The sequence below is a fragment of the Haliotis rufescens genome, unplaced genomic scaffold (genome assembly GCF_023055435.1).
Source record: "Haliotis rufescens isolate VD_foot unplaced genomic scaffold, xgHalRufe1.0.p SCAF_8, whole genome shotgun sequence".
NCBI lineage: Eukaryota > Metazoa > Mollusca > Gastropoda > Lepetellida > Haliotidae > Haliotis > Haliotis rufescens.
The window spans coordinates 12,331,650-12,348,673 of NW_025964372.1; the positions used below are offsets into that span (position 1 = coordinate 12,331,650).

At 42.3% G+C, this 17,024-nt stretch overlaps 1 protein-coding gene across 5 annotated transcripts in view; it reads right to left on the bottom strand.

Moving 5' to 3' along the window:
- Positions 1 to 17,024, bottom strand: part of LOC124124794 (ankyrin-1-like) — a 96,644-nt gene that overhangs the window by 24,929 nt on the left and 54,691 nt on the right. For all 5 annotated transcript variants that reach the window (XM_048388945.1, XM_048388944.1, XM_048388943.1 and 2 more), the window contains 2 exons: positions 2,224 to 2,449; positions 655 to 792 (listed from right to left, as the gene is read on the bottom strand). In XM_048388945.1, the coding sequence (XP_048244902.1) occupies positions 655 to 792; positions 2,224 to 2,449 (364 nt within the window). The remainder of the gene's footprint in view (positions 1 to 654; positions 793 to 2,223; positions 2,450 to 17,024) is intronic.

Sequence of the window (17,024 nt, forward strand, 5' to 3'; positions counted from 1 at the left end):
GTGCATGTCACATACACACCTGTGGACTAGATGGAAGGTGCATCTCACATACACAACTTAGGATTGAGGGAGGTGCATATCACAAACACACCTGTTGACTAGATCGAGGTGCATATCACAAAAACACCTGTTGACTAGATCGAGGTGCATATTACAAACACACCTGTTGACAAGATCAAGGTACATATCACAAACACACCTGTTGACTAGAGGGAAGGTGCATATTTCCACATGGGTGCATGTCAATACATGTTGTGTTTTCAATGAAGAATATCAATTGTAGATTTGATACCTGTCAATTTCATTGAACTTAAAAAATGTTCAGGTTCAAACAGTTGGTTTATCTCCAATCAACTATGACAAATTAAGAAATATATTTTGTAATAGAGGCAGTGATGGGGGATGTGGGAACTGTTAAGTCTAACATTGTTAGCCCCAGTTTTAACATGAATACTCCAATCACACACGGTATATTGACTTTAAATGTCTTTTGGTATGACGCAGCCGAGGATCAAACCCCCGACCTTTCGCTCTCCATGTGGACGCTCTACCACGAGACCACAGATGCGGTTAGAGGTTACTTAACTTCCTTTGAGTAGTATACATGAAACTAAAGACAATTTCACAGAAATTATGTTTTAATACAAAACTGACCATTCTTTGCAAGATTGAAGGCAGTGTTTGTCCAGTTGACAGTGTCTCCAACAGATGGCAGGCCCCATGTGTGTTCTGGGGGCTTGATGAGGTAGCGGACAGCAGCCTTGATTCGGGGATCATCTCCCGAACATTCACCTAGTGATAGAGGTCAGAAGTCATGAGTCAGAAGTCAAGGCCAAAAATGCAAGTTAGTAGAAAGTGTCCAAAACCATGTAAGTCTTGGAAGGGTTCAAACCATTCCGACCACAACTGTGTAGATCTGGAAAGGGTTCTGACCGTTCTGACAACAACTGTGTAGATCTGGAAAGGGTTCAGACCATTCCGACCACAACTGTGTAGATCTGGAAAGGGTTCAGACCGTCCTGACCACAACTGTGTAGATCTGGAAAGGGTTCAGACCATTCAGACCACAATTGTGTAGATCTGGAATGGGTTCTGACCGTCCTGACCACAACTGTGTAGATCTGGAAAGGGTTCAGACAATTCCGACCACAACAGTGTAGATCTGGAAAGGGTTCTCACAATTCCGACCACAATTGTGTAGATCTGGAATGGGTTCAGACCATTCAACCGGCAACTGTGTAGGTCTGGAAAGGGTTCTGACCATTCAACCGGCAACTGTGTAGGTCTGGTATTGGTTCTGACCATTCCGACCTCAACTGTGTAGAAAGGGTTCAGACCATTCCGACCACAACTGTGTAGATCTGGAAAGGGTTCAGACCATTCAACCGGCATCTGTGTAGGTCTGGTATTGGTTCTGACCATTCCGACCACAATTGTGTAGATCTGGAATGGGTTCAGACCATTCAACCGGCATCTGTGTAGGTCTGGTATTGGTTCTGACCATTCCGACCACAACAGTGTAGATCTGGAAAGGGTTCAGACCATTCCGACCACAACTGTGTAGATCTGGAAAGGGTTCTGACCATTCAACCCGCAACTGTGCATATTGAAAATGCATATGTGCAAAAGTGCAGAAATTCATGCAAGTTCTCAACTAATCAGATGAAGGCCATAAAGATGACGGAGACTTTATCTGACAGTGAGGCCTACTGCACACCTTGATGCGCCTCAAACTGCTTTCTCCTGACTGTAAGGGTCTGGGTTAAGGTATACAACTAATCCCAGTAAATGTAATGAACATTGCGAGTCAGAATTGCAAAATGTAGGCACATCTCTTCACAGGCACTGTTTGCTCCGGGAAGTAAGTCTGACAAATCCACAAAGCATGCCCTGCCTTCTGACTGGCTCAAAATGTAGCATGCGCCAGTTTTGATTGACAGGCTTGATTGTCCTTTTGGGAATATACATCTAATTATATACTTGTCTTATGAAAAACACCTTACCATGTTTGTCCAAGTTTATAACATTTTGTTTGCATTAATCTATATATGGCTAAAGTTGTCCGGCCTGTCCGCTCTGTTCTGCACATACTGTATGTTAATAGGAAAACAAGGGGTGTGATGTGCCCATGCCTTGTGTTGTGTTCTGCTCCCTAGCAAGGTGCAGGTAATTGTCCACTAGCATGTGGCATGTAGGAGGAGACCTGATGGTGTATATACCCACCCTTCCTCACACAGACCTGCAGCTTGTTGGCAAAGGCCCAGTACCTGGCCATCTTGACCGGGTCCGAGGAGATGCCCTGTACCCAGGTGTCGCCAACCTCCACTTCCACCACAGGGAGCTGGCCTTTGATCGGTTGAAGTGCTTCGATGAAGTTGTCAAATGTAGATGCCATCAGTTTGGCACCAGGAAATTCTCCGCGAAGGACTTCATAATTGCTTAGAATCTCCTGGTAAACAAGGTTAATGTCATTACAAGGTATACTCACCAAACATTAGGCAGTTCAGAAGAGTGTAAAACAATAAGTTTACAATTAATTTGGAAAATTCGCAAATCTGATTGGTTAATCAGAGGTATCAAATCACAATAATCACCTCCGATTGAAACTGCTTTGCAGAATCTATTATAGTTATTTTGTTTGACAATATTTCTCAATCATTGACCATGTACAATTTGAAACAACACGCTAATTAAAAACTGAGAGATGCACTTATTCAAAGAATGTGTAGCAGTACTGGTAACTTTGGGGGCAGAAAGAAAACATATTGATTGTGTATATCAAGTTAGCACAGTTAAATGTACAGGTACCCTAGCTCTACAATGAAAACAGTATGTGTAGCTCCTAAAACTTAATGTATATGAAAAGTCTGGATCATTTCAACATTCTAAAAAAATATGGGGAAAACAAAACAATACTATTTCATTTACAAAATGTTATGTTGGCCATATGAGTAGGTCCTTTCCAGCCTTTGAGCCAGGTCTTGTTTACAGACAGTGTTAATGTGAGAATGAAGCAACCGGTGCCAGGTAAGTATGTGTGAACTGTGTGCTTGTTCAGTAAATCACAGGTAAGTCTGTGTGAACTGTGTGCTTGTTCAGTAAATCACAGATAGGTATGTGTGGACTGTGTGCTTGTTCAGTAAATCACAGATAAGTCAGTGTGGACTGTGTGCTTGTTCAGTAAATCACAGTTTGGTATGTGTGGACTGTGTGTGCTTGTTCAGTAAACCACAGGTAGGTATGTGTGGACTGTGTGTGCTTGTTCAGTAAATCACAGGTAAGTATGTGTGGCCTGTGTGTGTGTGTTCAGTAAATCACAGATAGGTATGTGTGGGCTGTGTGCTTGTTCAGTAAATCACAGGTAGGTATGTGTGGACTGTGTGTGCTTGTTCAGTAAATCACAGGTAAGTATGTGTGGCCTGTGTGTGTGTGTTCAGTAAATCACAGATAGGTATGTGTGGGCTGTGTGCTTGTTCAGTAAATCACAGGTAGGTATGTGTGGACTGTGTGTGCTTGTTCAGTAAATCACAGGTAGGTATGTGTGGACTGTGTGTGCTTGTTCAGTAAATCACAGGTAAGTCAGTGTGAACTGTGTCCTTGTTCAATAAATCACAGGTAGGTATGTGTGGACTGTGTGCTTGTTCAGTAAATCACAGGTAAGTATGTGTGGACTGTGTGCTTGTTCAGTAAATCACAGATAGGTATGTGTGGACTGTGTGCTTGTTCAGTAAATCACAGGTAAGTCTGTGTGGACTGTGTGCTTGTTCAGTAAATCACAGATAGGTATGTGTGGACTGTGTGCTTGTTCAGTAAATCACAGATAGGTATGTGTGGACTGTGTGCTTGTTCAGTAAATCACAGATAGGTATGTGTGGACTGTGTGCTTGTTCAGTAAATCACAGATAGGTATGTGTGGACTGTGTGCTTGATTAGTAAATCACAGATAAGTCTGTGTGGACTGTGTGCTTGTTCAGTAAATCACAGGTAAGTATGTGTGAACTGTTTGCTTGTTCAGTAAATATACGTAGGTCCTTCCCAGCCTTTGAGCCAGGTCTTGTTTGCAGACAGAGTTAATGTGAGAGTGAAGCACCCTGTGCCAGGTAAGTATGTGTGGACTGTGTGCTTCTTCGGTAAATCACAGGTAAGTCAGTGTGGACTGTGTGATTGTTCAGTAAATCACAGGTAGGTATGTGTGGACTGTGTGTGTGTTCAGTAAATCACAGGTAAGTCAGTGTGGAATGAGTGATTGTTCAGTAAATCACAGATAGGTATGTGTGAACTGTGTGCTTGTTCAGTAAATCACAGGTACGTTTGTGTGGACTGTGTGCTTGTTCAGTAAAATAAAGGTAGGTCTGTGTGAACTGTGTGCTTGTTCAGTAAATCACAGGTAGGTCTGTGTGAACTGTGTGCTTGTTCAGTAAATCACAGATAGGTATGTGTGGACTGTGTGCTTGTTCAGTAAATCACAGGTAGGTCTGTGTGAACTGTGTGCTTGTTCAGTAAATCACAGATAAGTATGTGTGGACTGAGTGATTGTTCAGTAAATCACAGATAGGTATGTGTGGACTATGTGTGTGTTCAGTAAATCACAGATAGGTATGTGTGGACTGTGTGCTTGTTCAGTAAATCACAGATAGGTATGTGTGGACTGTGTGTGTGTTCAGTAAATCACAGGTAGGTCTGTGTGAACTGTGTGCTTGTTCAGTAAATCACAGATAAGTATGTGTGGACTGAGTGATTGTTCAGTAAATCACAGATAGGTATGTGTGGGCTATGTGTGTGTTCAGTAAATCACAGATAGGTATGTGTGGACTGTGTGCTTGTTCAGTAAATCACAGTTTGGTATGTGTGGACTGTGTGTGCTTGTTCAGTAAATCACAGGTAGGTATGTGTGGACTGTGTGTGCTTGTTCAGTAAATCACAGGTAAGTATGTGTGGCCTGTGTGTGTGTGTTCAGTAAATCACAGATAGGTATGTGTGGGCTGTGTGCTTGTTCAGTAAATCACAGGTAGGTATGTGTGGACTGTGTGTGCTTGTTCAGTAAATCACAGGTAAGTATGTGTGGCCTGTGTGTGTGTGTTCAGTAAATCACAGATAGGTATGTGTGGGCTGTGTGCTTGTTCAGTAAATCACAGGTAGGTATGTGTGGACTGTGTGTGCTTGTTCAGTAAATCACAGGTAGGTATGTGTGGACTGTGTGTGCTTGTTCAGTAAATCACAGGTAAGTCAGTGTGAACTGTGTGCTTGTTCAATAAATCACAGGTAGGTATGTGTGGACTGTGTGCTTGTTCAGTAAATCACAGGTAAGTATGTGTGGACTGTGTGCTTGTTCAGTAAATCACAGATAGGTATGTGTGGACTGTGTGCTTGTTCAGTAAATCACAGGTAAGTCTGTGTGGACTGTGTGCTTGTTCAGTAAATCACAGATAGGTATGTGTGGACTGTGTGCTTGTTCAGTAAATCACAGATAGGTATGTGTGGACTGTGTGCTTGTTCAGTAAATCACAGATAGGTATGTGTGGACTGTGTGCTTGTTCAGTAAATCACAGATAGGTATGTGTGGACTGTGTGCTTGATCAGTAAATCACAGATAAGTCTGTGTGGACTGTGTGCTTGTTCAGTAAATCACAGGTAAGTATGTGTGAACTGTTTGCTTGTTCAGTAAATATACGTAGGTCCTTCCCAGCCTTTGAGCCAGGTCTTGTTTGCAGACAGAGTTAATGTGAGAGTGAAGCACCCTGTGCCAGGTAAGTATGTGTGGACTGTGTGCTTGTTCGGTAAATCACAGGTAAGTCAGTGTGGACTGTGTGATTGTTCAGTAAATCACAGGTAGGTATGTGTGGACTGTGTGTGTGTTCAGTAAATCACAGGTAAGTCAGTGTGGAATGAGTGATTGTTCAGTAAATCACAGATAGGTATGTGTGGACTGTGTGCTTGTTCAGTAAATCACAGGTACGTTTGTGTGGACTGTGTGCTTGTTCAGTAAAATAAAGGTAGGTCTGTGTGAACTGTGTGCTTGTTCAGTAAATCACAGGTAGGTCTGTGTGAACTGTGTGCTTGTTCAGTAAATCACAGATAGGTATGTGTGGACTGTGTGCTTGTTCAGTAAATCACAGGTAGGTCTGTGTGAACTGTGTGCTTGTTCAGTAAATCACAGATAAGTATGTGTGGACTGAGTGATTGTTCAGTAAATCACAGATAGGTATGTGTGGACTATGTGTGTGTTCAGTAAATCACAGATAGGTATGTGTGGACTGTGTGCTTGTTCAGTAAATCACAGATAGGTATGTGTGGACTGTGTGTGTGTTCAGTAAATCACAGATAGGTATGTGTGGACTGTGTGTGTGTGTTCAGTAAATCACAGATAGATATGTGTGGACTGTGTGCTTGTTCAGTAAATCACAGGTAGGTATGTGTGGACTGTGTGTGCTTGTTCAGTAAATCACAGGTAAGTATGTGTGGACTGAGTGATTGTTCAGTAAATCACAGGTAGGTATGTGTGGACTATGTGTGTGTTCAGTAAATCACAGATAGGTATGTGTGGACTGTGTGTGTGTTCAGTAAATCACAGATAGGTATGTGTGGACTGTGTGCTTGTTCAGTAAATCACAGGTAGGTATGTGTGGACTGTGTGTGTGTTCAGTAAATCACAGATAGGTATGTGTGGACTGTGTGTGCTTGTTCAGTAAATCACAGGTAAGTCTGTGTGAACTGTCTGCTTGTTCAGTAAATCACAGATAGGTATGTGTGGACTGTGTGCTTGTTCAGTAAATCACAGATAAGTCAGTGTGGACTGTGTGCTTGTTCAGTAAATCACAGGTAGGTATGTGTGGACTGTGTGTGCTTGTTCAGTAAATCATAGGTAAGTATGTGTGGACTGTGTGTGTGTGTGTTCAGTAAATCACAGATAGGTATGTGTGGGCTGTGTGCTTGTTCAGTAAATCACAGGTAGGTATGTGTGGACTGTGTGTGCTTGTTCAGTAAATCACAGGTAGGTATGTGTGGACTGTGTGTGCTTGTTCAGTAAATCACAGGTAAGTATGTGTGGACTGTGTGTGTGTGTTCAGTTAATCACAGATAGGTATGTGTGGACTGTGTGTGGTTTGTTCAGTAAATCACAGGTAGGTATGTGTGGACTGTGTGTGTGTGTTCAGTAAATCACAGATAGGTATGTGTGAACTGTGTGCTTGTTCAGTAAATCACAGGTACGTTTGTGTGGACTGTGTGCTTGTTCAGTAAAATAAAGGTAGGTCTGTGTGAACTGTGTGTGTGTTCAGTAAATCACAGGTAGGTCTGTGTGAACTGTGTGCTTGTTCAGTAAATCACAGATAGGTATGTGTGGACTGTGTGCTTGTTCAGTAAATCACAGATAAGTATGTGTGGACTGAGTGATTGTTCAGTAAATCACAGATAGGTATGTGTGGACTATGTGTGTGTTCAGTAAATCACAGATAGGTATGTGTGGACTGTGTGCTTGTTCAGTAAATCACAGATAGGTATGTGTGGACTGTGTGTGTGTTCAGTAAATCACAGATAGGTATGTGTGGACTGTGTGTGTGTTCAGTAAATCACAGATAGATATGTGTGGACTGTGTGCTTGTTCAGTAAATCACAGGTAGGTATGTGTGGACTGTGTGTGCTTGTTCAGTAAATCACAGGTAAGTATGTGTGGACTGAGTGATTGTTCAGTAAATCACAGGTAGGTATGTGTGGACTATGTGTGTGTTCAGTAAATCACAGATAGGTATGTGTGGACTGTGTGTGTGTTCAGTAAATCACAGATAGGTATGTGTGGACTGTGTGCTTGTTCAGTAAATCACAGGTAGGTATGTGTGGACTGTGTGTGTGTTCAGTAAATCACAGATAGGTATGTGTGGACTGTGTGTGCTTGTTCAGTAAATCACAGGTAAGTCTGTGTGAACTGTCTGCTTGTTCAGTAAATCACAGATAGGTATGTGTGGACTGTGTGCTTGTTCAGTAAATCACAGATAAGTCAGTGTGGACTGTGTGCTTGTTCAGTAAATCACAGGTAGGTATGTGTGGACTGTGTGTGCTTGTTCAGTAAATCACAGATAGGTATGTGTGGACTGTGTGTGCTTGTTCAGTAAATCACAGGTAGGTATGTGTGGACTGTGTGTGTGTGTTCAGTAAATCACAGATAGGTATGTGTGGACTGTGTGTGCTTGTTCAGTAAATCACAGGTAAGTCAGTGTGAACTGTGTGCTTGTTCAGTAAATCACAGGTAGGTATGTGTGGACTGTGTGCTTGTTCAGTAAATCACAGGTAAGTATGTGTGGACTGTGTGCTTGTTCAGTAAATCACTGATAGGTATGTGTGGACTGTGTGCTTGTCCAGTAAATCACAGGTAAGTCTGTGTGGACTGTGTGTGTGTTCAGTAAATCACAGATAGGTATGTGTGGACTGTGTGCTTGTTCAGTAAATCACAGATAGGTATGTGTGGACTGTGTGCTTGTTCAGTAAATCACAGATAGGTATGTGTGGACTGTGTGCTTGTTCAGTAAATCACAGATAAGTCTGTGTGGACTGTGTGCTTGTTCAGTAAATCACAGGTAAGTATGTGTGAACTGTTTGCTTGTTCAGTAATTATACGTAGGTCCTTCCCAGCCTTTGAGCCAGGTCTTGTTTGCAGACAGTGTTAATGTGTGAGTGAAGCACCCTGTGCCAGGTAAGTATGTGTGGACTGTGTGCTTGTTCGGTAAATCACAGGTAAGTCAGTGTGGACTGAGTGATTGTTCAGTAAATCACAGGTAGGTATGTGTGGACTGTGTGTGCTTGTTCAGTAAATCACAGGTAAGTATGTGTGGACTGTGTGTGTGTGTTCAGTAAATCACAGATAGGTATGTGTGGACTGTGTGTGCTTGTTCAGTAAATCACAGGTAGGTATGTGTGGACTGTGTGTGTGTGTTCAGTAAATCACAGATAGGTATGTGTGGACTGTGTGTGCTTGTTCAGTAAATCACAGGTAAGTCAGTGTGAACTGTGTGCTTGTTCAGTAAATCACAGGTAGGTATGTGTGGACTGTGTGCTTGTTCAGTAAATCACAGGTAAGTATGTGTGGACTGTGTGCTTGTTCAGTAAATCACAGATAGGTATGTGTGGACTGTGTGCTTGTTCAGTAAATCACAGGTAAGTCTGTGTGGACTGTGTGCTTGTTCAGTAAATCACAGATAGGTATGTGTGGACTGTGTGCTTGTTCAGTAAATCACAGATAGGTATGTGTGGACTGTGTGCTTGTTCAGTAAATCACAGATAGGTATGTGTGGACTGTGTGCTTGTTCAGTAAATCACAGATAGGTATGTGTGGACTGTGTGCTTGTTCAGTAAATCACAGATAAGTCTGTGTGGACTGTGTGCTTGTTCAGTAAATCACAGGTAAGTATGTGTGAACTGTTTGCTTGTTCAGTAATTATACGTAGGTCCTTCCCAGCCTTTGAGCCAGGTCTTGTTTGCAGACAGTGTTAATGTGAGAGTGAAGCACCCTGTGCCAGGTAAGTATGTGTGGACTGTGTGCTTGTTCAGTAAATCACAGGTAAGTCAGTGTGGACTGAGTGATTGTTCAGTAAATCACAGGTAGGTATGTGTGGACTGTGTGTGCTTGTTCAGTAAATCACAGGTAAGTATGTGTGGACTGTGTGTGTGTGTTCAGTAAATCACAGATAGGTATGTGTGGACTGTGTGTGCTTGTTCAGTAAATCACAGGTAGGTATGTGTGGACTGTGTGTGTGTGTTCAGTAAATCACAGATAGGTATGTGTGGACTGTGTGTGCTTGTTCAGTAAATCACAGGTAAGTCAGTGTGAACTGTGTGCTTGTTCAGTAAATCACAGGTAAGTATGTGTGGACTGTGTGTGTGTTCAGTAAATCACAGATAGGTATGTGTGGACTGTGTGCTTGTTCAGTAAATCACAGGTAAGTCTGTGTGGACTGTGTGCTTGTTCAGTAAATCACAGATAGGTATGTGTGGACTGTGTGCTTGTTCAGTAAATCACAGATAGGTATGTGTGGACTGTGTGCTTGTTCAGTAAATCACAGATAGGTATGTGTGGACTGTGTGCTTGTTCAGTAAATCACAGATAGGTATGTGTGGACTGTGTGCTTGATCAGTAAATCACAGATAAGTCTGTGTGGACTGTGTGCTTGTTCAGTAAATCACAGGTAAGTAAGTGTGAACTGTTTGCTTGTTCAGTAAAATATACGTAGGTCCTTCCCAGCCTTTGAGCCAGGTCTTGTTTGCAGACAGTGTTAATGTGAGAGTGAAGCACCCTGTGCCAGGTAAGTATGTGTGGACTGTGTGCTTGTTCGGTAAATCACAGGTAAGTCAGTGTGGACTGAGTGATTGTTCAGTAAATCACAGGTAGGTATGTGTGGACTGTGTGTGTGTTCAGTAAATCACAGGTAAGTCAGTGTGGACTGAGTGATTGTTCAGTAAATCACAGATAGGTATGTGTGAACTGTGTGCTTGTTCAGTAAATCACAGGTACGTTTGTGTGGACTGTGTGCTTGTTCAGTAAATCACAGGTAGGTCTCTGTGAACTGTGTGCTTGTTCAGTAAATCACAGGTAGGTCTGTGTGAACTGTGTGCTTGTTCAGTAAATCACAGATAGGTATGTGTGGACTGTGTGCTTGTTCAGTAAATCACAGGTAGGTCTGTGTGAACTGTGTGCTTGTTCAGTAAATCACAGATAAGTATGTGTGGACTGAGTGATTGTTCAGTAAATCACAGATAGGTATGTGTGGACTATGTGTGTGTTCAGTAAATCACAGATAGGTATGTGTGGGCTGTGTGTGTGTTCAGTAAATCACAGATAGATATGTGTGGACTGTGTGCTTGTTCAGTAAATCACAGGTAGGTATGATTGGACTATGTGTGCTTGTTCAGTAAATCACAGGTAAGTATGTGTGGACTGAGTGATTGTTCAGTAAATCACAGGTAGGTATGTGTGGACTGTGTGTGTTCAGTAAATCACAGATAGGTATGTGTGGACTGTGTGTGTGTTCAGTAAATCACAGATAGGTATGTGTGGACTGTGTGCTTGTTCAGTAAATCACAGGTAGGTATGTGTGGACTGTGTGTGTGTTCAGTAAATCACAGATAGGTATGTGTGGACTGTGTGTGCTTGTTCAGTAAATCACAGGTAAGTCTGTGTGAACTGTGTGCTTGTTCAGTAAATCACAGATAGGTATGTGTGGACTGTGTGCTTGTTCAGTAAATCACAGATAAGTCAGTGTGGACTGTGTGCTTGTTCAGTAAATCACAGGTAGGTATGTGTGGACTGTGTGTGCTTGTTCAGTAAATCACAGGTAGGTATGTGTGGACTGTGTGTGCTTGTTCAGTAAATCACAGGTAAGTATGTGTGGACTGTGTGTGTGTGTTCAGTAAATCACAGATAGGTATGTGTGGGCTGTGTGCTTGTTCAGTAAATCACAGGTAGGTATGTGTGGACTGTGTGTGCTTGTTCTGTAAATCACAGGTAGGTATGTGTGGACTGTGTGTGCTTGTTCAGTAAATCACAGGTAAGTATGTGTGGACTGTGTGTGTGTGTTCAGTAAATCACAGATAGGTATGTGTGGACTGTGTGTGCTTGTTCAGTAAATCACAGATAGGTATGTGTGGACTGTGTGCTTGTTCAGTAAATCACAGATAAGTCAGTGTGGACTGTGTGCTTGTTCAGTAAATCACAGGTAGGTATGTGTGGACTGTGTGTGCTTGTTCAGTAAATCACAGGTAGGTATGTGTGGACTGTGTGTGCTTGTTCAGTAAATCACAGGTAAGTATGTGTGGACTGTGTGTGTGTGTTCAGTAAATCACAGATAGGTATGTGTGGGCTGTGTGCTTGTTCAGTAAATCACAGGTAGGTATGTGTGGACTGTGTGTGCTTGTTCTGTAAATCACAGGTAGGTATGTGTGGACTGTGTGTGCTTGTTCAGTAAATCACAGGTAAGTATGTGTGGACTGTGTGTGTGTGTTCAGTAAATCACAGATAGGTATGTGTGGACTGTGTGTGCTTGTTCAGTAAATCACAGGTAGGTATGTGTGGACTGTGTGTGTGTGTTCAGTAAATCACAGATAGGTATGTGTGGACTGTGTGTGTGTGTTCAGTAAATCACAGGTAAGTCAGTGTGAACTGTGTGCTTGTTCAGTAAATCACAGGTAGGTATGTGTGGACTGTGTGCTTGTTCAGTAAATCACAGGTAAGTATGTGTGGACTGTGTGCTTGTTCAGTAAATCACAGATAGGTATGTGTGGACTGTGTGCTTGTTCAGTAAATCACAGGTAAGTCTGTGTGGACTGTGTGCTTGTACAGTAAATCACAGATAGGTATGTGTGGACTGTGTGCCTGTTCAGTAAATCACAGATAGGTATGTGTGGACTGTGTGCTTGTTCAGTAAATCACAGATAGGTATGTGTGGACTGTGTGCTTGTTCAGTAAATCACAGATAGGTATGTGTGGACTGTGTGCTTGTTCAGTAAATCACAGATAAGTCTGTGTGGACTGTGTGCTTGTTCAGTAAATCACAGGTAAGTATGTGTGAACTGTTTGCTTGTTCAGTAATTATACGTAGGTCCTTCCCAGCCTTTGAGCCAGGTCTTGTTTGCAGACAGTGTTAATGTGAGAGTGAAGCACCCTGTGCCAGGTAAGTATGTGTGGACTGTGTGCTTGTTCGGTAAATCACAGGTAAGTCAGTGTGGACTGAGTGATTGTTCAGTAAATCACAGGTAGGTATGTGTGGACTGTGTGTGTGTTCAGTAAATCACAGGTAAGTCAGTGTGGACTGAGTGATTGTTCAGTAAATCACAGATAGGTATGTGTGAACTGTGTGCTTGTTCAGTAAATCACAGGTACGTTTGTGTGGACTGTGTGCTTGTTCAGTAAATCACAGGTAGGTCTGTGTGAACTCTGTGCTTGTTCAGTAAATCACAGATAAGTATGTGTGAACTGTGTGCTTGTTCAGTAAATCACAGATAGGTATGTGTGGACTGTGTGCTTGTTCAGTAAATCACAGATAAGTCAGTGTGGACTGTGTGCTTGTTCAGTAAATCACAGGTAGGTATGTGTGGACTGTGTGTGCTTGTTCAGTAAATCACAGGTAGGTATGTGTGGACTGTGTGTGCTTGTTCAGTAAATCACAGGTAAGTATGTGTGGACTGTGTGTGTGTGTTCAGTAAATCACAGATAGGTATGTGTGGGCTGTGTGCTTGTTCAGTAAATCACAGGTAGGTATGTGTGGACTGTGTGTGCTTGTTCTGTAAATCACAGGTAGGTATGTGTGGACTGTGTGTGCTTGTTCAGTAAATCACAGGTAAGTATGTGTGGACTGTGTGTGTGTGTTCAGTAAATCACAGATAGGTATGTGTGGACTGTGTGTGCTTGTTCAGTAAATCACAGATAGGTATGTGTGGACTGTGTGCTTGTTCAGTAAATCACAGATAAGTCAGTGTGGACTGTGTGCTTGTTCAGTAAATCACAGGTAGGTATGTGTGGACTGTGTGTGCTTGTTCAGTAAATCACAGGTAGGTATGTGTGGACTGTGTGTGCTTGTTCAGTAAATCACAGGTAAGTATGTGTGGACTGTGTGTGTGTGTTCAGTAAATCACAGATAGGTATGTGTGGGCTGTGTGCTTGTTCAGTAAATCACAGGTAGGTATGTGTGGACTGTGTGTGCTTGTTCTGTAAATCACAGGTAGGTATGTGTGGACTGTGTGTGCTTGTTCAGTAAATCACAGGTAAGTATGTGTGGACTGTGTGTGTGTGTTCAGTAAATCACAGATAGGTATGTGTGGACTGTGTGTGCTTGTTCAGTAAATCACAGGTAGGTATGTGTGGACTGTGTGTGTGTGTTCAGTAAATCACAGATAGGTATGTGTGGACTGTGTGTGTGTGTTCAGTAAATCACAGGTAAGTCAGTGTGAACTGTGTGCTTGTTCAGTAAATCACAGGTAGGTATGTGTGGACTGTGTGCTTGTTCAGTAAATCACAGGTAAGTATGTGTGGACTGTGTGCTTGTTCAGTAAATCACAGATAGGTATGTGTGGACTGTGTGCTTGTTCAGTAAATCACAGGTAAGTCTGTGTGGACTGTGTGCTTGTACAGTAAATCACAGATAGGTATGTGTGGACTGTGTGCCTGTTCAGTAAATCACAGATAGGTATGTGTGGACTGTGTGCTTGTTCAGTAAATCACAGATAGGTATGTGTGGACTGTGTGCTTGTTCAGTAAATCACAGATAGGTATGTGTGGACTGTGTGCTTGTTCAGTAAATCACAGATAAGTCTGTGTGGACTGTGTGCTTGTTCAGTAAATCACAGGTAAGTATGTGTGAACTGTTTGCTTGTTCAGTAATTATACGTAGGTCCTTCCCAGCCTTTGAGCCAGGTCTTGTTTGCAGACAGTGTTAATGTGAGAGTGAAGCACCCTGTGCCAGGTAAGTATGTGTGGACTGTGTGCTTGTTCGGTAAATCACAGGTAAGTCAGTGTGGACTGAGTGATTGTTCAGTAAATCACAGGTAGGTATGTGTGGACTGTGTGTGTGTTCAGTAAATCACAGGTAAGTCAGTGTGGACTGAGTGATTGTTCAGTAAATCACAGATAGGTATGTGTGAACTGTGTGCTTGTTCAGTAAATCACAGGTACGTTTGTGTGGACTGTGTGCTTGTTCAGTAAATCACAGGTAGGTCTGTGTGAACTCTGTGCTTGTTCAGTAAATCACAGATAAGTATGTGTGGACTGTGTGTGCTTGTTCAGTAAATCACAGGTAAGTATGTGTGGACTGAGTGATTGTTCAGTAAATCACAGATAGGTATGTGTGGACTGTGTGCTTGTTCAGTAAATCACAGGTAAGTATGTGTGGACTGTGTGTGTGTTCAGTAAATCACAGATAGGTATGTGTGGACTATGTGTGTGTTCAGTAAATCACAGATAGGTATGTGTGGACTGTGTGCTTGTTCAGTAAATCACAGATAGGTATGTGTGGACTGTGTGTGTGTTCAGTAAATCACAGATAGGTATGTGTGGACTGTGTGTGTGTTCAGTAAATCACAGATAGGTATGTGTGGACTGTGTGCTTGTTCAGTAAATCACAGGTAGGTATGTGTGGACTGTGTGTGTGTTCAGTAAATCAAGGATAGGTATGTGTGGACTGTGTGTGCTTGTTCAGTAAATAACAGGTAAGTATGTGTGGACTGAGTGATTGTTCAGTAAATCACAGGTAGGTATGTGTGGACTTTGTGTGTGTTCAGTAAATCACAGATAGGTATGTGTGGACTGTGTGTGTGTTCAGTAAATCACAGATAGGTATGTGTGGACTGAGTGATTGTTCAGTAAATCACAGGTACGTATGTGTGGACTATGTGTGTGTTCAGTAAATTACAGATAGGTATGTGTGGACTGTGTGCTTGTTCAGTAAATCACAGATAGGTATGTGTGGACTGTGTGTGTGTTCAGTAAATCACAGATAGGTATGTGTGGACTGTGTGTGTGTTCAGTAAATCACAGATAGGTATGTGTGGACTGTGTGTGCTTGTTCAGTAAATCACAGATAGGTATGTGTGGACTGTGTGCTTGTTCAGTAAATCACAGATAGGTATGTGTGGACTGTGTGCTTGTTCAGTAAATCACAGATAGGTATGTGTGGACTGTGTGTGCTTGTTCAGTAAATCACAGGTAAGTATGTGTGGACTGAGTGATTGTTCAGTAAATCACAGGTAGGTATGTGTGGACTATGTGTGTGTTCAGTAAATCACAGATAGGTATGTGTGGACTGTGTGCTTGTTCAGTAAATCACAGATAGGTATGTGTGGACTGTGTGTGTGTTCAGTAAATCACAGATAGGTATGTGTGGACTGTGTGTGCTTGTTCAGTAAATCACAGGTAAGTATGTGTGGACTGTGTGCTTGTTCAGTAAATCACAGGTAGGTATGTGTGGACTGTGTGTGCTTGTTCAGTAAATCACAGGTAGGTATGTGTGGACTGTGTGCGCTTGTTCAGTAAATCACAGGTAAGTATGTGTGGACTGTGTGCTTGTTCAGTAAATCACAGGTAGGTATGTGTGGACTGTGTGCTTGTTCAGTAAATCACAGGTAGGTATGTGTGGACTGTGTGTGTGTTCAGTAAATCAAGGATAGGTATGTGTGGACTGTGTGTGCTTGTTCAGTAAATCACAGGTAAGTATGTGTGGACTGAGTGATTGTTCAGTAAATCACAGGTAGGTATGTGTGGACTATGTGTGTGTTCAGTAAATCACAGATAGGTATGTGTGGACTGTGTGTGTGTTCAGTAAATCACAGATAGGTATGTGTGGACTGAGTGATTGTTCAGTAAATCACAGGTACGTATGTGTGGACTATGTGTGTGTTCAGTAAATTACAGATAGGTATGTGTGGACTGTGTGCTTGTTCAGTAAATCACAGATACGTATGTGTGGACTGTGTGTGTGTTCAGTAAATCACAGATAGGTATGTGTGGACTGTGTGTGTGTTCAGTAAATCACAGGTAAGTATGTGTGGACTGAGTGATTGTTCAGTAAATCACAGGTAGGTATGTGTGGACTGTGTGCTTGTTCAGTAAATCACAGATAGGTATGTGTGGACTGTGTGTGTGTTCAGTAAATCACAGATAGGTATGAGTGGACTGTGTGTGTGTTCAGTAAATCACAGATAGGTATGTGTGGACTGTGTGTGTGTTGAGTAAATCACAGATAGGTATGTGTGGACTGTGTGTGTGTTCAGTAAATCACAGATAGGTATGTGTGGACTGTGTGTGTGTTCAGTAAATCACAGATAGGTATGTGTGGATTGTGTGTGCTTGTTCAGTAAATCACAGGTAAGTATGTGTGGACTGTGTATGTGTTCAGTAAATCACAGATAGGTATGTGTGGACTGTGTGCTTGTTCAGTAAATCACAGATAGGTATGTGTGGACTGTGTGTGCTTGTTCAGTAAATCACAGGTAAGTATGTGTGGACTGAGTGATTGTTCAGTAAATCACAGATAGGTATGTGTGGACTG